The following is a 23,649-nucleotide window of genomic DNA, read 5'->3' as shown; positions in this document are numbered from 1 at the left end:
TGTTCAGTTCTCGTCTAAAGCCTCGGTCACTTTGTTCGACGACAACGATAAACTATAAGGATATTCAATGGTCACATACTATCGCTGCAACGTGACCGCACACAAAAGTTTGCGGTCACGTTGCAAACTTTTTGAACGAGCGATTTTTTTACATCGTTATCAGATCGTTATCGGGTGCAGTGTGACCGAGGCTGAACTCATTATGAAACAGCCATGACAGTTTATACCCAAAAATGATAGCTGGATTGGGTTTTCAAAAAAAAAGTTACCCGGTGCCATATAAACAGATCACTTTGTCAAACCCGGTTGAGCGAGTAACTCGCTCAGCCGGATAACTCGGCTCCATATAAACAGGCCCTTAGAGTTCATTGGGCACGACTCACTAAGCAGATATGATGGTGGCTCATGTTTAATGGTAATTTTTGCGAGCACCAAGCATTTAGTTATTAGGATGATCATTTCAATCATCTCCATTGCCTCAGAACGTAAAATGGATTTTTGTTTAATAAAAGCAAAGGATGAACTGTAGAATTCATCGCTAAGGCGAAACTACAAATATGTCTGTCGCTCTAGTTAAGGGTAGCAGTGAAGACAACAACTGGAATGGATAACAAAATTTGACATGCAAATTCACAATAAGATATTGATATTTCCTTCATAGATTACTCACATTTCAGTCATGTTTGCTATTTTTTGTCAACTACAAATTGTGACAAAATAGTGATTGTCCATAGCCATTTAAAACAGACAGTAAGCTTCGGACAAACTAGAAAAAGTCGAATGCCAGGATGCAACAAATTAGTGCATCTATATTATAGAAATTGATACAGTGGTTGGTGAGGCAGTTGTCCTGCCTAGCTATGTTTTATATCACATACAATGAAAGAAAGATTTGGTTTTTTCACAATTAATAAGCTTTCGATGTTGGTTAAACTGGGAAAAATATTTTATAGAATTACTTGGGCTATCAAATATAAGCCCGAGTTTAAAAACTTGCCCGTGAAATTTGCACAAATCACGCATGACCGGCACATAGCTCATAAACCAATGATAATCTAAGTTGGATGATTTGAAGGGCACGTTAAATGAAACATGATTGACATAATGTATTTCTAATGTATTTTTTTTATATCATTTGACTCTGAAGATGACTACCGCTAAGGTTGTCGAAACGTCAGTCAACAACAACAAAAACAGTCCTTCTCAGGACTTTATTAACCTGGACGATCATCATTTACAAACATATAACGATACTCCCGGGTTCAAACCATTTACTTTATAATGTATTTCGATATGCGAGATTGCGTTGCCGTAAATTTTCTTGTGCAACTTGGCATGTGGCAATTATTAACATTTACAACATACAAATATAACCGAACAATGTTCTCAAGTAGCACGAGTGAAAAAACATTTGCTGATAAAACATTTAAGAAAGTGAGTTGGACAAGAGGAGAAAGACAAAACAATTTATTAAAGTAAAAATTGGCAACCTTACGTATTAATTAACTGAAAGAGCAACAATCAATGTACACAAGACGTGATGTAATTATTTTTTCATTTATCACTTCAAAATAGTGCAATTAGGCAAGTTCGTTGTGAAACGGACAAAAATTTGCGTAGTTGAGATTGACATATGGGCGTTAAAGATGTTGCTTGTTTTTGTTCACATCCTGTGATGCAATATTGATGCAATTTAAAAATATTTCCATGAAGATGAGGGTGTTACCATGGAGTAATCATTGAACTTATACTCTAAGGCTGCGCATTTTTTCTGTTAAATTAAATTGCAGTTGTAAATCACGAGTATAAGAAAGAAAGGCAGCGTAAACTTGGATTGAAATAAATATTATTGTGGCCAGAACGCTTTTCGTTCATTTAGTGGGGTATTGTGCAATTATTCAATGTACAATGAAAAATTTCGGTTACCCTTTAAAATGAACACAATTTAGTAGAAATTTTGTATTTTTGAAGTCTTCACAGATTTACTTTCAAAAATTTTGCAATCGTTAAGCAGCAACATTTCAACACAGGTACAGTGTATAGTAACTATGACATTTCTAGTAATTGACACTACTACTACGGGCAGGAATTCATACCGCGGTATACAACGGTGAATCATCGATGAAACCTTTGTACGTGTTTCAGGGCCATGCATCAATGCAATTCCATAATTCAATTTAACTCTTCAGTACAAGACTTAGTTTTAATGTCTTTGTTTTCGTTTGTTGTTTTTTTCCAATTATGTTAGACAAGGTATTTTTATGTCAGGGCTTTGCGATGGCTAGGGAGTAAGAGATATCAGCCTTTTTGTTGCAAGATATGCCTTGATTCTGTTTGCTGTATGACCTGGGGTGGCATCACTTTGGAAAATGAAATTTTCACCGAACAAATTTCTCCTATGTTTCACAAGGTTGCGGCATGTTAAGCTACTCTATGTTTGTGCATTCAAGCTGCCTTTAATGACAATGAGGTGTCAACCTCTCCAGCAACCATGTTTCTCAACACATGGATAGTGGGGCTCCCATAAATTCCTTGTGATAAATATTTTTCTTCCATGCAGGAATTAGCTTGAATACCGATTCTGCTTTGAACAATCTTTCTCACATTATTTCACTGAGCATTTTTTTGTTCCTTACACCGTTCCAATCCCTTGTTTTTTTAAATCATTGTACGTAAAGGCTTCTTTGCTGCAACGCAACGTTTCAGATTTGTGGAAGAAGGCCACAGTTTGTTATTTTTGTACTTAATAAAGTACTTCTTTTTAGTTGTTTCATTCGTACAGTTGACAAACGCCTTAAAAGACGTTACTACTACTACGATGTTGTGTTTTGTGTTTTGTGCATGGTAATGAAATATATCTGCTGTCTACAATAAATTGAACATTGGCATGAGATGTCATCTTTTTCATTTATTTCTAATGCGATAAATGGATTTTCTCGTTGCTTGAACAATCTTCATTGCTTCTAAATATATTGTGCGCTTTTTAAGTTGTTTTAAATCTTTAAAATAACATATGAGTTTTATGATTGTTTGAAAGTTTTGAATGCGATTATTCGTTATTCTTTACAATACTCGAGTGTTTAAGCTAAGGAATTGTGTTATGGTTCTCTGATGAGAAGGATTTCGTCGTTGTTTTGATAATCTTCATTGCCTCTGAACGTAAAATTGTGTTTTTCCAAAAGAAAATGAAGCAATTGAAGGTTGAATTCATCGCTACGATTGTTTTAAGCCAAAGTATAAAAGTGTCTGACGCTGTAGTTACCGGTAACAGCATGTTGTAAACGATGATTATAAGAACTGGAATGTTGAAGAACATTAAACTGGCAAACACGAGTAAACAGATTGATATTTGCTTCGTAGAAGCTGTTGTTTTCTTGTGTGGCTTGTTGTCACAAAACTGGCGATATTTGCATGAAATATTGAATAGTTTAAAATTAGAAAACAGCATTGTGGGCATGTACAAAGACATGAATATTATACTGTGTACTTCCATCGAATAGACAAGTTTATCAATGAACAAGACATGGGAGATGGTGAAAATAAGTAGACATGTAGCAAATAGCAACAAAAGTTTCCGTTTGGTAATGTTCGTCTGGTGATATATTGGATGGAGTATTGCCAAATAACGATCAACATTCATGACCAATAGAGCCAGTAAGGACGGTGTTTGAGATATACTCGTGATATCCAGTGTAACATGCAGCCAGTGGGGGAAAATTTTGAATTTGTTGGTGGCGAAAAACGTTGCTAAAATTGCCACGAATGGATGATTTACAAGAATTACCAATAAATCACAATAAGTTAGCACCATGATCATAAAATAACACAGTTTCTTTCGTAGATATGTTCTACGCCAAAACGCCACAATCACAAGAGAATTTAAAATGATGCCGAGAATGAAAAATATAACATTGACGATAATTATTACGAGAAAATTTAAACAATTTGAATACATGATGACTGAAAACAGTGTTAATTCCTTTGGATTAAGTGAAATGACAATGCAAGCATAGATATCATCAAGTCATTGAAGATGTTTTAGTTTATAATGATAATGGATACAATATGGCAGTACCTTTGTGGAACTATGAGAGAATCAATGTTTTCGTCAAAATAAATTGCTTAAAAAATGGAGTATCATAAGAGTTATTAGAATGTTCGTTATTCTTTACAATACTTGAGTGTTTCAGCTAAGGAATTGTGTTATGGTTCTCGGATGAAAAGGATTTCTTCGTTGTTTTGATAATCTTCATTGCCTCTGAACGTAAAATTGTGTTTTTCCAAAAGAAAATGAAGCAATTGAACGTTGAATTCATTGCTACGATCGTTTTAATCCAAAGTACAAAAATGTCTGACGCTCTAGTTACCGGTAAGAGCATGTGGTAAACAATGTATCCAAGAACTGGAATGTTGAAGAACATTTGACCGGCTAATCCCAATAAACAGATTGATATTTGCTTTGAAGAAATAATTTTTTTCTTTTCTGGTTTATCGTGACGAAACTTGCGATATTTGCGTGAAATCTTGAATAGTTTGTAAGTAGTAAACAGCATAGGGGGCACGTATAAAGTCAGGAATATTATACTGTGTACTTCTAAAGAATAGACAAGTTTATCGATGAACAAAATAGTGGAGATGATGTTAATAAGCATAAATGTAGCGAGCAGCCAGAGAAGTTTCCGTTTAGTGATGTTTGCCTTATGATATATTGGATAGGTTAGCGACAAATAACGATCGACATTCATCACCAAGAGAGCCAGTAAAGAAGGCGCTATTGATAACGATACTATGTCCAGTGTAATACGTACACAGTGAGGGAAAAGTTGAAACTTGTCAATAGCAAAAAATATTGCCAAAAGTGTGACAAGTGGATGATTTACGAGAATAACCAATAAGTCACAAAAAGATAACACAAAGATCATAAAATAGCACAATTTCTTTCGTAGATACGTCGTTCGCCAAAACACCAAAATCACTAGAGAATTTAGAGTGATGCCTACAAAGAAAAATGCAATATTGAAGATAATTATTGTGACTAAATTCAATAAATCCAAATTCATGACTGAGTTGAGGTATCGGTAAAGCGGCAATTTACAATGGATGCGGAAGGAGTTGGAAAGATGTCTTTATTTGTCTTGTGCGTCAATTTCGCCCAGTCCAAGAATAAAGAGCTTTTGTTGCATGATGTGGGCGATTTCAAAGAACGTATATTAACATCCGCTAACAATTCCAAACATAATGATTCCAACGTATTTTGATTGTACATTGTTGAGTCAGATGTATAAGAATGAAGCTACAAATTTTGATATGGTGAATATGTAAGCAATAAATTGTCATATTTCAATTGATTAATCGCCAGGTAGCATGTGATGAACAAACATCACAATGTGGTAGTATATACGTGATATTTTGTATTGTTAAATCAATATATGATTAAAAATTTTTAAATATTTACTTTATATAATGTGGGTGAGAAACTTCAATGAAATTTAATAGTTCTAGACAAAACACAGACAGGTCTGCATTTTATATGTAAATTACACAAAACGACCAAACAGCAATAATTATCAAATTTACATGACATCAACTTAAAGAAAGCACTTTACAGTTTTACAAAAACACTTTCATCTTGATTATATTTAGCTGTACCATGCAATACGTATACCACGTGTTTATTTGCATGTTAGAGGCAAATATAATGAAAATGAAAGTGTCTTAGGTGCATCAATTTTTATTGTCTTCATTAAAAGTTTTTGTAAAAGTGTAAAGTGCTTTCTTTAAGTTGATGTCATGTAAATTAGATAATTGGTGTTTGCTCGTTTCGTATAATTTTCAATTTTTAATAAAGTATTGATTTAACGATACAAAATACAATCTCGTGTGTGTTTTGTCTAGAACTATTAATTTTTATTGAAGTTTTCACCCAAATGATATAAAATAAATATTTAAAAAATTAGGAAGAATTTTATTAATGAGTGTAAGAAATGTGTAAATTGGAAAACGTCAATTGCTAAATCATAACGTTAAAGGAAAAATGTCACAAATTACAGGAATTTTATTTTCACCAATGGAGGACACGAGAACACGCAAAATCTTAAAGACGATACTACACAGGTTTTGGATTTTCGTCCAGTACAATGTTCCGTATAAAACGTTTGTTACTAACAGAATTCCGGACATGAAGTGTTGCTTTCGACTGTCGTTGTGGATATAGTCAGACGTGACAAATGAAACATTAAAGAAAAAGCTACGCAGCTGGTTTGAGTAGTGGATGAGGCTGTGTATGAAAGAAAATGTGGACGTGGAGTGAAGTTAAAAGGGCTTTATAACCGTTAATAATGGTCAGGAGGAATTAGGAAGACTTTGAGAAAAGAAAGCAAATGCGGAATGAAAGATCTTATAAGAAATGCAAACAAACTGGAGAACGTTGAGAACTATAACTCTTGGAAAACACTTTGTATCTGTTAGGTTTTGTGATGTAGCCATCTACCTTCTTTAGTATATATTGACTTACATCAACAAATAGAGATATTACAGACAACTGTTATGATCACATTTAATGTTCAACGTCAATGTCTGTTGTCTACGATCTATCGTACAATGGTTATGCTACTTCTATTTATATAAGATATTACGTATGGATATATTTGTTTCTTTACTAAATATGGTTAATTTACAATCAACGGAAAGCTATTAGGAGCTATAAAAAATATTGTCATTATTGCACATAAGTATCTCTTAAAATAATCATTTAGTTAGTTACACTTGACTTGACTTAATTATTTACTAATGACAGGAAGAATATGAGAGCATATCTTAACAGTATCTGCTTGTGCATAAGCAGATTTGTTACCAAGTTACGCCAATGTGATGAAACATGGTAGAGACAAAGAAGTACAAACGATATGAAGGAGGAAGTTGAGAAGGACGTAGAAAAGTTTGGCTACATATATGCGTAAGTTACAAAAGAGTTTTTGTTATATGATGTGGGCAATTAGAAGGAAAGCAATATTTACATCCTCTAAAAATTTCAAACACAATGCGCGATACGTATTTTGATTGTACATTGTTGAGTCGGATCTATAAAAATGAAGTTACAAGTTTTGTTCTTGCAAATAGGTAAGGCATATCGTGTCATTTGTCAACTGGTTAATGTTGAGGTGTTATGTGATGAAGAAACGTGACCATGTCGTCATCTTTTATTTAGCACGTATTACATGTTGGAGGCAAATATAATCAAAATGAAGTGTCTTAAGTGAATCAATATTTATTGTCTTCATTAAAAGGTTTTGTAAAACTGTAAAGTACTTTGTTTAAGTTTATGTTATGTAAATTTGATCATTATTGGTGTTTGGTCGTTTCGTATAATTTACATATAAAATGCAGACCTGTCTGTGTTTTGTCTAGAACTATTAAATTTCATTGAAGTTTCTCACCCACATTATATAAAGTAAATATTTAAAAAATTGGAAAGGATTTTAGTAATAAAAGTAAGGAATGAGTAATTAGGAAAAGGTTAGTACCTTCATAACGTTAATGGACAAATGTCACAAATTACAGGAATTTTATTTTCACGAAGTGAGGACACGAGAACACGCAAAATCTTATAGACGATACTACACGTGTTTGGATTTTCGTTAAGTACAATGTACAGTATGAAAGGTTTGTTACTAACAGAATTCGGGAAAGAAGTGTTGCTTTCGACTGTTATGGTGAGACGTGTCAAAGCAACCAATTAAAGGAAAAGCTACGCAGCTGATTTGAGTAGTCGAGGCTATGTATGAAACAAAATGTGGACGTGGAATGAAGTTGAAAGGAATCAATAACAGTTAATAATGGTCAGCAGTAATTATAAAGACTTTGAGAAAAGAAAGCATATAATGATTGCATATAATGAATTTGGAAGTTGTGTGCATCAACTACAGTCTTTGGTAGTTAGGTGCGTTAACTATAGTCTTTAGGAGTTATGTGCATGAACTTTAGTCTTTGGTAGTTATGTGCATGAACTATATATAGTTCACGAATTTTCACGCAAAAGACTAAAGTTCACACATTTTCACGCAAAAGACTATACTTCACGAAGCTTCACGCAAAAGACTATAGTTCACGCATTTTCATGCAAAAGACTATGGTTCACGCATTTTCATGCAATAGACTATAGTTAACGCATTTTCATGCAAAATACTATAACTTTCATGCAAAAGACTATAGTTCACGCATTTTCATGCAAGAGACTATACTTCACGAATTTTCACGCAAGACTACACTGGTCAACAGCAAATTTGGTGTCTCAGTTTTGTTAACTGATTTTGGACAATTTTGATGTGCTGAGTTCAAAAATAACACTATTTTTGCTGGGTCAGGTTGAGATTTTAAGCTATCGTTAATTTTCTATTTTTTAACTTTTAAATACCCGAGAAAGGTACAACAGAAGTATTAACATTTACCTTTTAAAGTTCTATTATCTGAACAAATTTAAATTTCTTAGCACTAGAAATACAAAGAAGAAAGCATTTGAATAAGCAATTATTGATTGAATTTCAATTAGGGAGTTAAGGTTTTGCGATTATTATGGGATATTTAAACATAAAATAAGGCTTTATTTAGCCCATACTGGAATTCAATGGTAAAACTTGTTAAAACACACCAACATATTAATCTAAGTAAAAAATAATAAAAGTAGAAATAATAAAAATAAGCCAGATGTTTTTTGCTATGTTTGTGGTGAATACACACTTGCACCAAATCGCAATACTGTCACCACCTTTATCAAGCGCGTTTACTATGCATATTTTGGCATGAAGCTCGGCGATCAAGACAAATGTTGGGCACCTCACATGGCTTGCAAAAGATGCACAGAGCATCTCCGTCAATGGAGCAAAGGCACGCAAAAGTCCATGAACTTTGGCATCCCCATGATTTGGCGAGAGCCTTAAATCATGCAACCGATTGCTACTTTTGTGCTATCAATGTCATGGGAATTAACAGAAAAAATCGCACAACACTGGAGTATCCTAATCTACCGTCAGCTATGCGCCCTACTCCTTATAGTGAAGAAATTCCCGTACTTTTATTTGAAGATACAAGTATTGAAGAAAGCAGTAGTAGCCAGGATGAAACTCAAAGCATTGCCACTACCGATGATGTATCCTTTCCCGATGTCAATGATGAGCAGCCAAAATTGTTTTCCAAAAACGAACTAAACGATCTTGTTCGCGATTTAAATTTGCCAAAAGACTCTGCCGAACTTCTTGCATCTCGTTTAAAGGACAAGAACATGCTAAATGGTAAAGTTAAGGTAAGTTTCTTCCGTACCAGGCACCAGGGATTTTAAGATATTTTGCTCAAGAAAAGAACTAGTCTATCGCAATGACATAGTAGAGCTACTGAAACATCTCGGAGTACCTGAATACAAATCAGAGGACTGGCGACTTTTTATTGACAGCAGCAAAAGGTCCTTGAAATGTGTGTTGTTACACAATAGAAATCAATTTGCATCTGTGCCATTGGCACATTCGACAACATTAAAAGAACAGCATGAACCAATTAAGTACGTCCTAGAAAAAATTTCTTATGACCAACATAAATGGCTGATTTGCGTTGACTTAAAAATGGTCAACTTCTTGCTTGGTCAACAGTCTGGATTTACCAAATACCCATACTTTTTATGCCTCTGGGATAGTAGGGATCGTACTCATCATTACGTGAAAAAAGAATGGCCAGTACGTGAAGAGCTTGCTAGTTGTAGAGTAAAAAATGTGATAAACAAGCCTCTAGTTGACAGGGGACGTATTTTATTTCCTCCACTGCACATAAAGTTCGGTTTGATAAGGCAATTCACTAAAACTTTGGATAAAGATGGACGGTGTTTTCAGTTTCGTTGTAAAACCTTCCCCAATTTGTCAACTGAAAAATTAAAAGCTGGTATTGATCCCGAAAATCTTGGCTCTTTAAGCGTTGAGCAAGGAGAGCGCTTTCACCATGACTTAAGAGAAAGGTGGGACATGGTGAGGATGGCGGACTACTGTTGGAATTTAAAAAGAGATGTGCCAGCAACAAAACATTCGCGACAATCAAAAAAAAACGAAAATTTAGACCGTAATAATGCAAACATTAAGTTTTCATTTTTAGTTACATGTACTGTACATGAAGTGTACATGATTCTTTCTTGGAATACTGCAATTTTATCATAAAAACTGACATTTTGTTTTGAAACATCTTAAAAACATGTAAATCTTGAAAACATTGTTTTAAAAAAATATAACTAAAGTCGCATAATTTTAAATTCAAATTTGCAAAAAAATTTGACCTCCGAGGGCAAAATGAATGTTATTTCTAGATTTAGCATAGCAAAAATATAGTAAATCAGTCAAAAAATATCAGACACCTTTTAAAAAGTTTCTTTTTGTTGACCAGTGCTATCTTTCACGAATTTTCACGAAAAAGACTATTGTTCACGAAATTTCACCCAAAAGGTTATAGTTCAAGCATATTCATACAAAAACTATAGTTCACGTACTTTCATTCAAAAGAGTATAGTTCATGAATTTTCATACAAAAGACTATAGTTCACGAATTGTTATGCAAAAGACTATAATTCACGCAAAAGACTATTGTTCACGCATTTTCATGGAAAAGATTATAATTCACGAACTTTTATGTAAAAGAATATAGTTCACGCATTTTCATGGAAAAGATTATAATTCACGAATTTTCATACAAAAGACTATAGTTCACGAATTTTCACGAAAATGACTATTGTTCGCGAATTTTCATGAAAAAGACAATAATTCACGCATTATCATGCTAAAGACTATAGTTCACGCAAAAGATTATAATTCACGAATTTTCACCCAAAAGACTATAGTTCGCGCATATTCATGCTAAAGACTATAGTTCACGCATTTTCACGCAAAAGACTATAGTTCATGCAATTTCATGTAAAAGACTATAGTTCACGCAAAAGACTATGGTTCACGAATTTTTATGCAAAAGACTATAATTCACGCAAAAGACGTGATTATTAGTTCACGAATTTTCACGAAAAAGACTATTGCTCACGAATTTTTACCCAAAAGGCTATAGTTGACGCGTATTCATGGGAAAGAATATAGTTCACGAATTTTTATGCAAAAGACTATACTTCACGAATTTTCACGCAAAAGACTATAGTTCACGTATTTTTCACGCAAAAGACTATAGTTCACGAATTTTCATGCAAAAGACTATAATTCACGAATTTTCACGCAAAAGACTATAGTTCACGAATTTTCATCCAAAAGACTATAGTTCATGCAAAAGACTAAAGTTCACGAATTTTCACCCAAATAGCTATAGTTCACGAATATTCATGCAAAAGACTATAGTTCACGAATTTTTGTGCAAAAGACTATAATTCACGCAAAAGACTATGGTTCACGCATTTTCATGCAAAAGACTATAGTTCACGAATTTTCATGCAAAAGACTATAATTCACGAATTTTCACGCAAAAGACTATAGTTCACGAATTTTCATCCAAAAGACTATAGTTCATGCAAAAGACTAAAGTTCACGAATTTTCACCCAAATAGCTATAGTTCACGAATATTCATGCAAAAGACTATAGTTCACGAATTTTTGTGCAAAAGACTATAATTTACGCAAAAGATTATTGTTCACGCATTTTCATGGAAAAGATTATAATTCACGAACTTTCATGTAAAAGAATATAGTTCACGCATTTTCATGGAAAAGATTATAATTCACGAATTTTCATACAAAAGACTATAGTTCACGAATTTTCACGAAAATGACTATTGTTCGCGAATTTTCATGAAAAAGACAATAGTTCACGCAAAAGACTATTGTTCACGAATTTTTATGCAAAAGACTATAATTCACGCAAAAGACTATTGTTCACGCATTTTCATGGAAAAGATTATAATTCACGAACTTTCATGTAAAAGAATATAGTTCACGCATTTTCATGGAAAAGATTAAAATTCACGAATTTTCATACAAAAGACTATAGTTCACGAATTTTCACGAAAATGTCTATTGTTCGCGAATTTTCAATGCTTTCAGACATAATCAAATCAAATTGGGTAATTTTTGTCCATCGATGTACATACCTGCTAAACAGCTCATCTCCGTACACGGTACGAAACGCCACAACTTTTACACGTCTTCTAACAAAAATTTGCATTTCGCTCGATGGTTTCACCATTTTGTTTCCTCTAAAACAGGGGTCTCCAAACTACGGCCCGCGGGCCAGATGCGGCCCGTTGGGCCTCTCAATCCGGCCCGCAGAGACACTTAAGAAAAAAGTAATAATATTATTAAACAAAATAAACTTTATGCAGAAAGTTCACGTTATGACGCAAGCCAACTAGCAAGAGTGGCTTACGTCAATTTTTGTCCCAACTTCCTACTGAGACAGAATCTGTTCACATACCATATTACACTGCAGTAAGATGGCTAAGTTGTGGAAAAGTGCTGTCAAGGGTTTTTGAGCTAAGGAAGGAGCTATTTTCTTAACTAATGAAGCTTGTGTTATGTACTTCGTTTTATTAAAATATTCGCTCTTTGACCAGCGGTATACGGTTCGTCGGCCCTCAACATGCTGGATGAAAGTTCATGTGGCCCTATGGCTGCAAAGTTTGGAGACCCCTGCTCTAAAATATTGAACACTTATTTGGTCAAATTTGAAGAAGTAAATAAAATCCACAGTATCGTTCAATACCTTTGTCCTCATTTTTTTCTGTAAATAAATACTGAACGTGATTCAAACACCTAAAACGAACAAAATAAATACAAAATAAATTTAGAAACTTTCTGCAAATTTGCAATACCCTCTAAGCAACTCACTTCGTCAAGTTGCCAATATCTTTCAATAAAATTGCCATGTTGCTCAATGTTTTAAACATTTTCATACCTCTAAAATAAAAAAATTCCAGTTTGTCATATTTGAAGCAGTTAATAAGATCCACAAAAACATTCATTACCTTTAAGTCCAACTTCTCTGCAAATATTTCATAGTATGATTCAAACACCTCAAGGCAACAAAATAATCACAAAATTAATTTAGAACCTTTCTCTAAGTCTGTAATATTTGCTAAACAAGTCACTTTTTTGACTGATTGACACACGACAAATTGCCATTCCGCTCAATCTTTTAAAATTTTCTTTCCTCTAAAATATCAGAAACACGAAGCTAGTCAATTTTGAAGCAGTTAATGAAATCGACAATATCATCCATTACTTTTTGTCCATCTTTCCCCAAGTATCTCATCAAAACGATTCCAACACCTGAAACGAACAAAATAAATACAACATTCATTTAGGAACTTTCTCCAAGTCTGTATTAATTACTAAACAACTCACTTCATCGACTGATTGACTCATGAGAACTCGCCAAAGGTTTTCAATATTTTTTCATATCGCTCATTCTTTTGAAACGCTAGCTGCCTCTAACATTTATTATCTTGCATCCACCTTCCCAATTCGTCACAAATACTAAAAGCCAAAACTTCTTCGAGCAGTTCCATACCATAGCCACATGACGCGAGACCACGCAACTGAGCAAACAAGTGACTCTGCCGTCTTCGACACGTACGTTTAACCAATTTCTGACAAAAACAAGAAGCAATTAATTCACAAACTGCATGATGCAAATGAAAATACCAAAACAATGATGATAACTTTTAATGACGTCGTTTCTGTACAAATCTATTGTTTTTCCACTGAGTTTTAATTTTCAAAAAATGCGCATTCTATCATAGACATCTTAGTGCTAATTTGCTTTTCATTCACTTCATCCGTACGAGCACAATCTTAATTAAATTTCGGGCATTAAATTCAAACCATTATTACACTAAATGCAAGTGATAAATATCATTTCGATCATCGTTTCCATTAACCGTCGACATTCCCACTTATAGAAACTAAACCATACGCCTCTTACAATACGCGTGAGCATTGTTATTTTTCATTGCATAGAATCCCTTATTCACACGAGTAACATAACCATGAACGCATAAACATAGAATAACAATTTCTTCATAATTTGGAAGGTGAATATTTCTCAAAACGCGCTTTCTTTACTACCATATTATATTAACGAAACATCACGCATTAAAGACAGGCATATATACAGCTAACCAAATAATGTTAAAATATCTGAATATCGCCAAAAACCTTATCTGATAAACAACGATGTAACAAGAACGCCACTTCTCTTTCTCAACATTTAGTATCTCCTAGCAACTTCGACAAACACAACAAGCCAAATTGTTCTTCTTCGCGGAATTCCAACTCTACCATCGACGAACGTTCACCACAACCATGCGACGAGACGCCAACTCAGCGACTAAGTGACTTGAACGCGTTCAACTCGTCCTTTTAAACACTTTCTGACAAAAGAGATGAATCAATTAATACACACAATGCATTACGCACATAAAAATACCAACAACAATGATGACTACTTTTAGTTACGTCATTTCTTACAAATCTATTGTTTTCGAAGTGAGCCAACTTCCATTGTATTTTTGGCACTACATGACGCAAATCTAATCATGTCTATTTTACTAATTACACATCCAGGAGTCCAGTACTTGCAAATTAATCAAACCGTGCAAATTACTCTCAACTTAATCCTCGTTTACTCAACATAACATAAAATTTCATTTTAATTCACTTTACGCCTCCCTAGGCTATAATTGATATTCTGCCGAATAATGCAATTTCTAAATAATTCATGATTTGAAAATTATAAAAGACCCAACTAGGAAAGACAGAAAGATCTCCTCGAAGCGGCCGATAGGCGATAAATACGGGCGTCAGTGCCATTAACTTCATATCTAAAACCTTATAAGCGTTTTTTCAAGCACAGCTGCCTCAAATATTTTCCTTTTAAAACAGATGAGACGCTTTTAAAGATTCGGCAAACTCATTCAATCTTTAGCTTTGCAGCGAAGCAAGAACAACCAAGTAAATGAAAAGTTAGAACATTTTTTCATCATCAACAGAATTGTCAACCTACAGCAAGCTAAATTCGACTCGTGAAGACAGCACAAGGGTCAAACCGTCAACGACTTTTTCACAGAGTTCTGCAACACAACAGCGGTGGTTTCGGTGCTCTTCACGAAGAATTGATACGTGGAAGTTTCACCTAAATGCAGATTTTATCTCAAGAAAAAGCGTTGGACTTCGCTCGTTGAAAATATATCGTTGCAAAGCAGCAAGTCGACAGCAAAAATCGCCATATTTAAAAGACAAAGACATATAAAGAATCCGGAAACGGGACCCACAGAGAGAGAATTGTAGGAGATGTTCGGGAGATCGCTGCATCTGATAGATTAGCAAAAAGTCCAAGTGCTATAACTGCCCACAGTTCACTATCATACGCAGGTAATTGTATAAACGTAATGCAACTACACGTTATTAAATAAAAAATTACAATATAACGTACCCTTTCATTCGTAGATAAAATTGTTCCGTCTCTCATCCCCTAAAGCATTATGCTATCAACTTTTCATAGTAACATCGTCATTTCTTTTAGAAGTTTTTTTGCATCCAGTCTGCCGAGTACGACCTCAATAACAAAGAAAGCGAATACAATTACCACGTTGGAAAGGGAATAATATTAAACCTTGATGTTTTTGCAATATAATTCTCACAAGTTCTCAATTCTCAACGTTTTATTAATTATTTTTAACTATCATATAGCTTTTAATGAAAAATTAAAATGTGGCAATTTTCTCTATTCATCGTTTATTTGTACAAGTCAAGAATCTTCACGTCTAGTTTCATTGTAAATGAAATGTAAAACTTCAAATCAAAAATATATTACTTTTCCTGATGAGATACAGCATAAGTTACTTCATTTCACTGATAATAGCTTCTTGTTTCGTTAATACGCCATCTCATAACGTGGATATTTCGGTCAATTCAATTTTATCCTCACCCCTAGACCTTTTATAAATCTGTTTCTTTCTCCTACAAAGAGTTGCTACAAAATATTTCCACTTTCTCATGGAATAAAATCCAAATCATACTTATCCAAATGCTGTATTTAGTTTCTCAAGTTAATCAATTAGAAGAGCAATCGAATTACAGCCTTTAATCATTTGTATTGACAGACCTATTACTCGTAAAATGCAGTTCACCTGTACTGCTGTGTGAAATATATTCCCTACACTGTGGTTCTATTAAACTTCCAACATACTTATTCATGTAACACATAGGCTTTAACATTAAGAAAAGAGAACTTTCACTAATTAATTATAACACATTTTTCTTACAACCACAAATCCTTCCTGTTCCATGAGAACTTTACCAAAAATCTACCAGCAAAATCATCACTATAATATACCCACTACTGCAATTAGCATGCTTATCAACCATTGTAATTTCATAAAACAGCATTTTTTTTATAAATGTCAGCATTAGTAACATAATAATGAAATATCATTGCCCATATTATATAAAAACAAAGTTCTCATTCTTTTTCCTCTTTAAATAAATACTGTCATGTTACAAACTTTAAAATGCATTCTTATTATACGCTCGGCAAATTCCAATTCTCCTCATCTCTATTCGTTAATTTCGTTAAACCACTGAAACATCGACGCTTGCCCCACACCACCACAGCTCTAGCTCACAACAACAGTTATAACGTTTCTTTTGAATCTGATCTTCAATGTGGCGTATAAAAATGGAAGAATACATTTTCACAACAAACACAACACTCCTAAACTTGAAGTTAAACAAACCTCTATATTACTCTTACCTTCACATCATTCAATGCACATGTTACCTCTGAAATGAATAAATACATAAAAATTTCATCTAATTATTCTATGCAATATTAAATGACACTGTTCTGACATAAAACTATGAAACATACACCTCTAGACAGACAAACAATCTACCTCGCAAACCATGTAAACAAATATGCACAAACAATTAATCCACAACACCAAGACAAACAGACAATTTACAACACCTACATAAACAGACAATTCATCACACCTAGACAAAAAGACAACCCCCACCCCTAGACAAACAGACAATTCACTACACCTACACAAACAGACAATTCCCCACACCAAGACAAACAGACCATTCACCACAACTCGACAAACAGACAATCATCCACAACTGGACAAACAGACCATTCACCACAACTCGACAAACAGACAATCATCCACAACTGGACAAACAGACTATCATCCACTAGTAAACAAACAGACAATCCCCACAACTGGACAAATAGACAATCATCCACAACTGGACAAACAGACAATCATCCACAACTGGACAAACAGACAATCATCCACTAGTAAACAAACAGACAATCATCCACTAGTAAACAAACAGACATTCATCCACAACTGGACAAACAGACAATCATCCACTACTAAACAAACAGACAATCATCCACTACTGGACAAACAGACATTATCCACAACTGGACAAACAGACAATCATCCACTACTAAACAAACAGACATTCATCCACAAGATGACCACAAAGATAAAACGAGAAAGGTACTCGACCCAACCTTCCATACGCTTTAATAGTAGTACTACAACATTAATAAAACACAACATTTATACCTGTGGAACTCTAAGTCCTCAACCTCTACGACAATCGCCAACAAGATAATGCATCACATGACAGTTCCATCGTCAAACACCATAGATAACACCTACTGCAAAAACAAAAACATGCTGAGCGTCGCCTTTTCCAAGATGCTCTATAAATTGGCAACGATATTAAATTATTTCAAATGAAGAGGAATCCACAAGACTACATTAAGAAAATCATTATTTAAATTACACAACATATCGTCGTCGCTTTACAAACTTTTTTTCCTTAAATAATATCTGTTCGATTTTCAAATTTTTGCCCACAACGACTATTCTGTCCATCGGTGTCTTCTGTATTTATTTCCCGAATCAACATAATTAAAAAATCGTAAATATACAATGTTCAATGAAAAGTTTGACTGTTTTTAAAATTATATTAATTCTTTTCTCTTTATCTCAAATCTCCCAAAAATGACCAAGGAATAAAAGTTAGCTAGTAAAATGACGTTAGGTATTATGAAATTCCCCTTATATAAAATATGAACGAATACGTAAAAAAATGCAAATAATTATATATTTATACTTTGCCTTTAAAAATTCACTTGGCAATAAATGTGTTTTCCCAGTCACCATGATGCTGATTTTGTTTAAAAACTTTAGTCTTATACTTACAGATCATCGAGTCCTACTCGTACACAACTGGTTTCATTTCAACTGCATCATGAAATAATATCTGTCTACAATTTGAAATCCGCAGAACTACAATACCACTCATTTAACAACAAAAAATAGACAAACTACAGACGATGCAGTCTCTCTTAATGAAGAAATTACATTCTAACAAATAAAGATAAAAGTTATAGCAAATCTTATGACAACCACTTATGAGCACGACATAATAGAAATTCAAATTAAAAAGATCAAAATTGTCATTATCACGAATGTAGACACAAAGAAAATGAACAAACTTTTATCTAATATGAACGAAGCAATCAACCAATAATTATTCACAGACATTAGACAATCCCGACTTCTGGCAATAAAATTAATTGTTCCAATAAAGGAAATTAATTTTTTGTCCAAAGTTATGAGTTTGTAAAAATACTTCTTACAGCATTTCATGCTTCCGTGTTTCTTACATCGCTTACATCGACTTCTCTCATTTAATCCATTTTTATTTTCAGACAAACCTTCCGTAGCCACATCCACATACATTTCTATTCCAGCACACGTAGCAGACAAACCTTTCCCAGCTGCGATAGAACATGACTTCCTATCGACATCTTTCCAAAAATGTACATTTTCTAGTGTACCAGAAGGAGACTAAAAATTTGTTTCAACAAGAAATTATAATAGTATCGCAAAACTTAAACTAGAGAATTAAACATCCATTGTTACAACATTTAAATTGTACAAGCTCTGCATAAGCAAACTGAGCCAACTCATACTGCCGTCATCAATATCGTGTGACAGTTCATCATTGTTCGAAAATTTATTTCACCACAAAGATGTTTGCAACAGTACTTAAATTGTCCCGTAGTTTACAAACACAAGAAGTTCAACATTGAAAAACATTCATCATTTGACAGACCCCCTTCAAATTCATACAATTATCAGTTTTGGTAAAGTTTATCACCATATCAGGTGCAACATAAGAAAGACCGATCTTATATTTACGCACAAGCTTTATAAACAACTGTCTGTGATAGGTGTAAAACAACAATATCAAATGAAGTACAAATGAAATTACATTGAATGTATTCTTAAATGGCCTGAGCCCAATGCCAGCTATCTCATTTTTCAAGAGGAGCCCAATTTTTCTACAAAAACCGATTGGACAAATACCTCATTGCAATATCGTTTTCTCAACGAGTTCAGGATACCCGTTGTCCACACGACAATTTTTTGTCAAAGACCATTTAACAAATGAGAAAGACAAAACTATTTCATGATTACGAAACAGTCAAAAGCACGTAAGCAAGTAACTCACAGCATCTTGTTCGTTAGGATTACCACGACTTAACAAGTTTTCTGTCTTTTGGACTATAGCGCCAAGACGTTCTATCTTCAACTGTACTTCATTTCTAGCGTCTGTTAAACCCCATAGCCCTCCAAGTTTTCCAATTACAGTTGCACCAACACAATTATTCATGTTTAAATTTGTTCGACGATAGCACACATTTAGAGTCACCGACACAGCATAGATTACTAACATAACCTGAATGAAATAATATTTGTATTTAGTATTTAAAAGTTCCATCAGTCTCCAGTCTGTATTTGACAAAGTTGTCAGCATCTTATATTAGACAGACATGTCTGTACTAAAGGGAGACGTCCGTTTTAGAGAAAAAGCTCTGTCAGAGGCATAGGTCTGTATTATAAAAATGTGTGTATTACATGAAAGAGCGAGATGTCTGTATTATATAGACATGCATTTTAGACATATGCCTACATTTGAGACAGATAACTCTACATTAGAAACACGTGTCTTTTTTATTCATTCAAAAGAGATAACTTTCTCAGAGAAAACTAACGAGAAACTATTGTGATAGACTAACATTCCTCTACATGAATATCATTTTACTCACCTCAATACTAAGTACAATATAATAGATGCTAAGTATAGGAATACTATCTGATGGTGGTGTTCGTTCCAACACCATTTTCAAAAAGAAAAACAATGATACCAGAGAGGTGAGAACAAGTCCAATCCTTTCGCCAGTAGTTACAAATGCCAGCATGGTTAAAGCTTAAAGTTTAAATATTACTAAGATTAATAAAAACATACATTTTTGATAAGGTGTCGATCGGCAAAACTCTATTGACGACATCTACATTTTCAAATTCCCTATTGACAACATCTTCATTGACAACATCCCCATTAATAGCACTTCAATATTGACAGTATCTCAAATCACAAATATATGTCAACTACTTTCACGAACAAAATCTATATTTTAAAGCAGTCCAAAACTATTGCAAACTATAATGAGGTCAGTTACCTGACAAAAGCAGCGCAGGAAAAATGAAATATAATCCATAACTTTTACTTCGTCGTTCAAGTTTCACAATGTAGGTGACATCAGGAAAAGGTTCAAGGCAACATGGATAGAACTGTACGTTGCGTTCGACTCTAGAGCCCACAACTTTCCACAGAAGGTTTGATGCAGACTTTGAAATATCCATTACATATGACTCCGGTTTAACATCCAGATCAGAACCATGATGCATCCAAGAACCAACTTTCAATCTACAAGTCTTCAATTGACATTCGTTAATTGTTATTAAGGTAAATTTACTTTGTATGAATGACTGCCGTACAAATCATTTTATTCTGTGACAAATAAACCACAATTAATACCATTACTTTTAAACAATGTAGCAGAAAAAGGAAAAAAACAAAATATAGTTTCCACTAATAGTTTGTAGCAGACTTTTTCCCTGCTGTAAAATATTATCCCACAACTGCTCGGAATTATATAGGCAATGAAACCAACTGTCACTATAAATATAAATATAATATCCGTTTATAGCAAAAATAATTAAAATTTCAAGAGAAAACGCCCCGCAATATTCTACACAAGTTATGAAGTACTGTCTACAATTTATAACTACTCCAATACTACTTTCCAGGCTGTCACAGGCCTATGTGCCATAGCACATGGGTCCTACTTGGAAATCAAAATGGGCCACTATATCAACTATATAAATTGGACTGTTACTTGTAAAATGAAAGACAAGGAAAAAGAGTCACAGAAGTTTGAAGCAGGCCAAGAGGCAATAACAAATGTTTTTTTGACTAGCGTCAACGCTATCTTTGTCAAAGTTACCTTTGTAACAGTGTGACAGTAATCAGATAAAGAACGATTTCTCTTTTTTTAAACACTAACCTATTCTACTCCTGTGGCCGCTAAATTTTTATGTTTTGCAGGGAATAGAAAGCTCCAACCAGTTGAAATAGCAAGGCCCCTAATTGGTGCTAGTCTAAGTTTGCTACCTTAATAAAAAAAAGCCACAGCTTGACGAACCTGAACATCATATGGGTACATCCTCATATCCATCTTACATGACGTACGAAGATTTATCGGTCCCATCCATTGCACTCTGCCGTTATTATGTACGACGACTCTGGTTTTGAATTGATCAAGGCCACTTGTGAGCCCAGCATTCACTCTAAGAAATGAAAGATATAGATTACTAAGAAAACGTAACTTCACGTTCATTAAAACCTAAGTCAGCAATAATGCTTTCGTTTGCATGAAACTTCAACAACTAGGACTATTTCCAGCGAACATTCCCATTCTCCCTTAACTAAAAAACAGCGTGTGTTTATTCGTAAGTAAACAGTATAATAACCGACTCGTTATAAACTTTGATGTCCGGACGCCAAACACTTTTAACGGGAATGTTGATCTTCTTCAATGATGAAAAGTTTGCTGGTCGCCAACTCAACCTGCGATCGAGCCATACCTTACACAAAAGTCCAACAAAATTATGGGTAACTGATGATATCAAAATAACCAAGATTAAACATTAATAGACCCCACCTAAATTATACACTTCATCACAGAAACATAACCTATCACTATTAACTTGATCATATTAACATAACATACACCATACACTTCATCACAGAAACATAACCTACCACTATTAACTTGATCATATTAACATAACATACATCATACACTTCATCACAGAAACATAACCTATGACTATTAACTTCATCATATTAACATAACATACACCATACACTTTAACACAGTAACATAACCTATTACTATTAGCTTGATCACACGTAATAGCATAATCCAGAGTCCCAAACCATTCACTTGATCATAGTAACAAAACTCTCAACTATTCAGTTCATCATTATAACATAACCCAGATCATACACTTGATTATAGTAGCATAATCATAATGTAACACAACTAACACCATACGGGTAATGTCTCCAACTTTTGGTGCTACGTATATATTTACAATTATTCCCATAAAGATAAAATGATATGTTTAAAAACCTTACCTGTCGTATCCACAAGCTCCATGTCAGCATTTGATTTTTGTCATCCTAATAAAAAAAATTACCATCATACTTCGTAAGCATAAATTGTTCAATAAAAACATCACTAACACGTCAACATCATTAATTACCATGTTTTCAATTTGGTATAACGATATTCCAATTGTTACGGTAACATTGTCCCTGACATTCAAAACTGGTCGCGTACTGTTGTTGTAATCCTTTAGTAGCATATTTAATAGACGAACGTTCGCTACAAAAGGACTTTCTTTCCCTAAAAGGTATTTTATTTATGCGTATCCCGTATCAAACGAAGGTTTTTCACAGTAACATGGTCAAAAAATTGCATATCCGAAGACTCTTACCCACCAATTGCTGAACGAACGGCAACGCAAGAAAGCAAAATGATGCAAAAGACAACATCCATTTCTATAGTGCTGTAACGATAATCGAATCAGTCGATATGAAATTATTAGCAAAGCAACACATGGCGTGACATAATCAATTACCTAAAAACCTTTAACACATCTTCTCTTCGTGAGTAAATGATGCAGCTGCAAAAAAATCTATACAAACACCTTGAGGAATATCTTCGGAGGACTGATACAACAATTGCTCATACGACAGAATGAAAATATTTAACTCACGCAGGTTAAAATAAACATAAAAACAAACAGGAGCAACAAAAAATACGCGAGAACACGCTGAGTTATTGATTAAATGGCGACGACAATAAAAAAGATGTACAGTTTAGTATGTTTATTTGTAAATATAAATGACTCAGAAATCAGTAAAATGAACATGATTTCATTACTTTAGTCCACTGAGTATTTAACAAATCGACCAAACATTGTTACACAAACACAAATTTCATACATACAACAAAACAGATTGTTCAACAGAATACACGTGAAAGACTATAAAAGGATACAGAATTTTCATACATATTTTAATAATTATAATATGTGTAAATACCCAGCACAGAGCAAATTAAAAATTAACCTAAAATGTACCATACGTTAATAGAGAACAAGAGAAAAGTTAGCATTGA

General features: G+C 33.9%; 1 protein-coding gene and 4 long non-coding RNA genes across 6 annotated transcripts; 3 read left to right on the top strand and 2 right to left on the bottom strand.

Annotated features, from left to right (window-relative positions):
• Positions 1 to 5,180: 5,180 nt before the first annotated feature.
• On the top strand, positions 5,181 to 6,555 carry LOC124441133. Its single transcript, XR_006946882.1, has 2 exons — positions 5,181 to 5,318; positions 6,051 to 6,555. It is a non-coding gene; the product is annotated as an uncharacterized LOC124441133 (long non-coding RNA).
• Positions 6,556 to 6,741: 186 nt separating this feature from the next.
• On the top strand, positions 6,742 to 7,444 carry LOC124441135. Its single transcript, XR_006946883.1, has 2 exons — positions 6,742 to 6,955; positions 7,208 to 7,444. It is a non-coding gene; the product is annotated as an uncharacterized LOC124441135 (long non-coding RNA).
• Positions 7,445 to 12,628: 5,184 nt separating this feature from the next.
• LOC124441131 lies at positions 12,629 to 13,123 on the bottom strand. Its single transcript, XR_006946880.1, has 4 exons — positions 13,109 to 13,123; positions 12,986 to 13,002; positions 12,849 to 12,917; positions 12,629 to 12,773 (listed from the first exon to the last, which is right to left on the bottom strand). It is a non-coding gene; the product is annotated as an uncharacterized LOC124441131 (long non-coding RNA).
• A 1,671-nt stretch (positions 13,124 to 14,794) lies between these two features.
• Positions 14,795 to 15,747, top strand: LOC124441132. Its single transcript, XR_006946881.1, has 2 exons — positions 14,795 to 15,392; positions 15,544 to 15,747. It is a non-coding gene; the product is annotated as an uncharacterized LOC124441132 (long non-coding RNA).
• A 2,626-nt stretch (positions 15,748 to 18,373) lies between these two features.
• On the bottom strand, positions 18,374 to 23,647 carry LOC124441129 (neuronal acetylcholine receptor subunit alpha-10-like). Of its 2 annotated transcripts, none has more exons than XM_046991563.1 (10): positions 23,108 to 23,647; positions 22,964 to 23,035; positions 22,730 to 22,872; positions 22,602 to 22,646; positions 21,936 to 22,045; positions 21,604 to 21,748; positions 20,578 to 20,833; positions 20,164 to 20,324; positions 19,566 to 19,793; positions 18,374 to 18,898 (listed from the first exon to the last, which is right to left on the bottom strand). In XM_046991563.1, exons 2-10 carry the CDS (start codon positions 23,019 to 23,021, stop codon positions 18,482 to 18,484), a joined length of 1,563 nt encoding a protein of 520 aa, XP_046847519.1. In that variant the 5' UTR covers positions 23,022 to 23,035; positions 23,108 to 23,647; the 3' UTR covers positions 18,374 to 18,481. The 2 variants fall into 2 exon arrangements, with proteins under 2 accessions (XP_046847519.1, XP_046847520.1); XM_046991564.1 differs by having other exon boundaries at positions 22,968 to 23,035.
• Between the last annotated feature and the right edge of the window lie 2 nt (positions 23,648 to 23,649).

The sequence above is a fragment of the Xenia sp. Carnegie-2017 genome, unplaced genomic scaffold, assembly GCF_021976095.1.
Source record: "Xenia sp. Carnegie-2017 unplaced genomic scaffold, XeniaSp_v1 HiC_scaffold_20, whole genome shotgun sequence".
In the NCBI taxonomy this organism is placed as follows: domain Eukaryota; kingdom Metazoa; phylum Cnidaria; class Anthozoa; order Malacalcyonacea; family Xeniidae; genus Xenia; species Xenia sp. Carnegie-2017.
The sequence above is the reverse complement of the archived record's forward strand: the minus strand, read 5'-3'. Positions and strand labels throughout refer to the sequence as shown.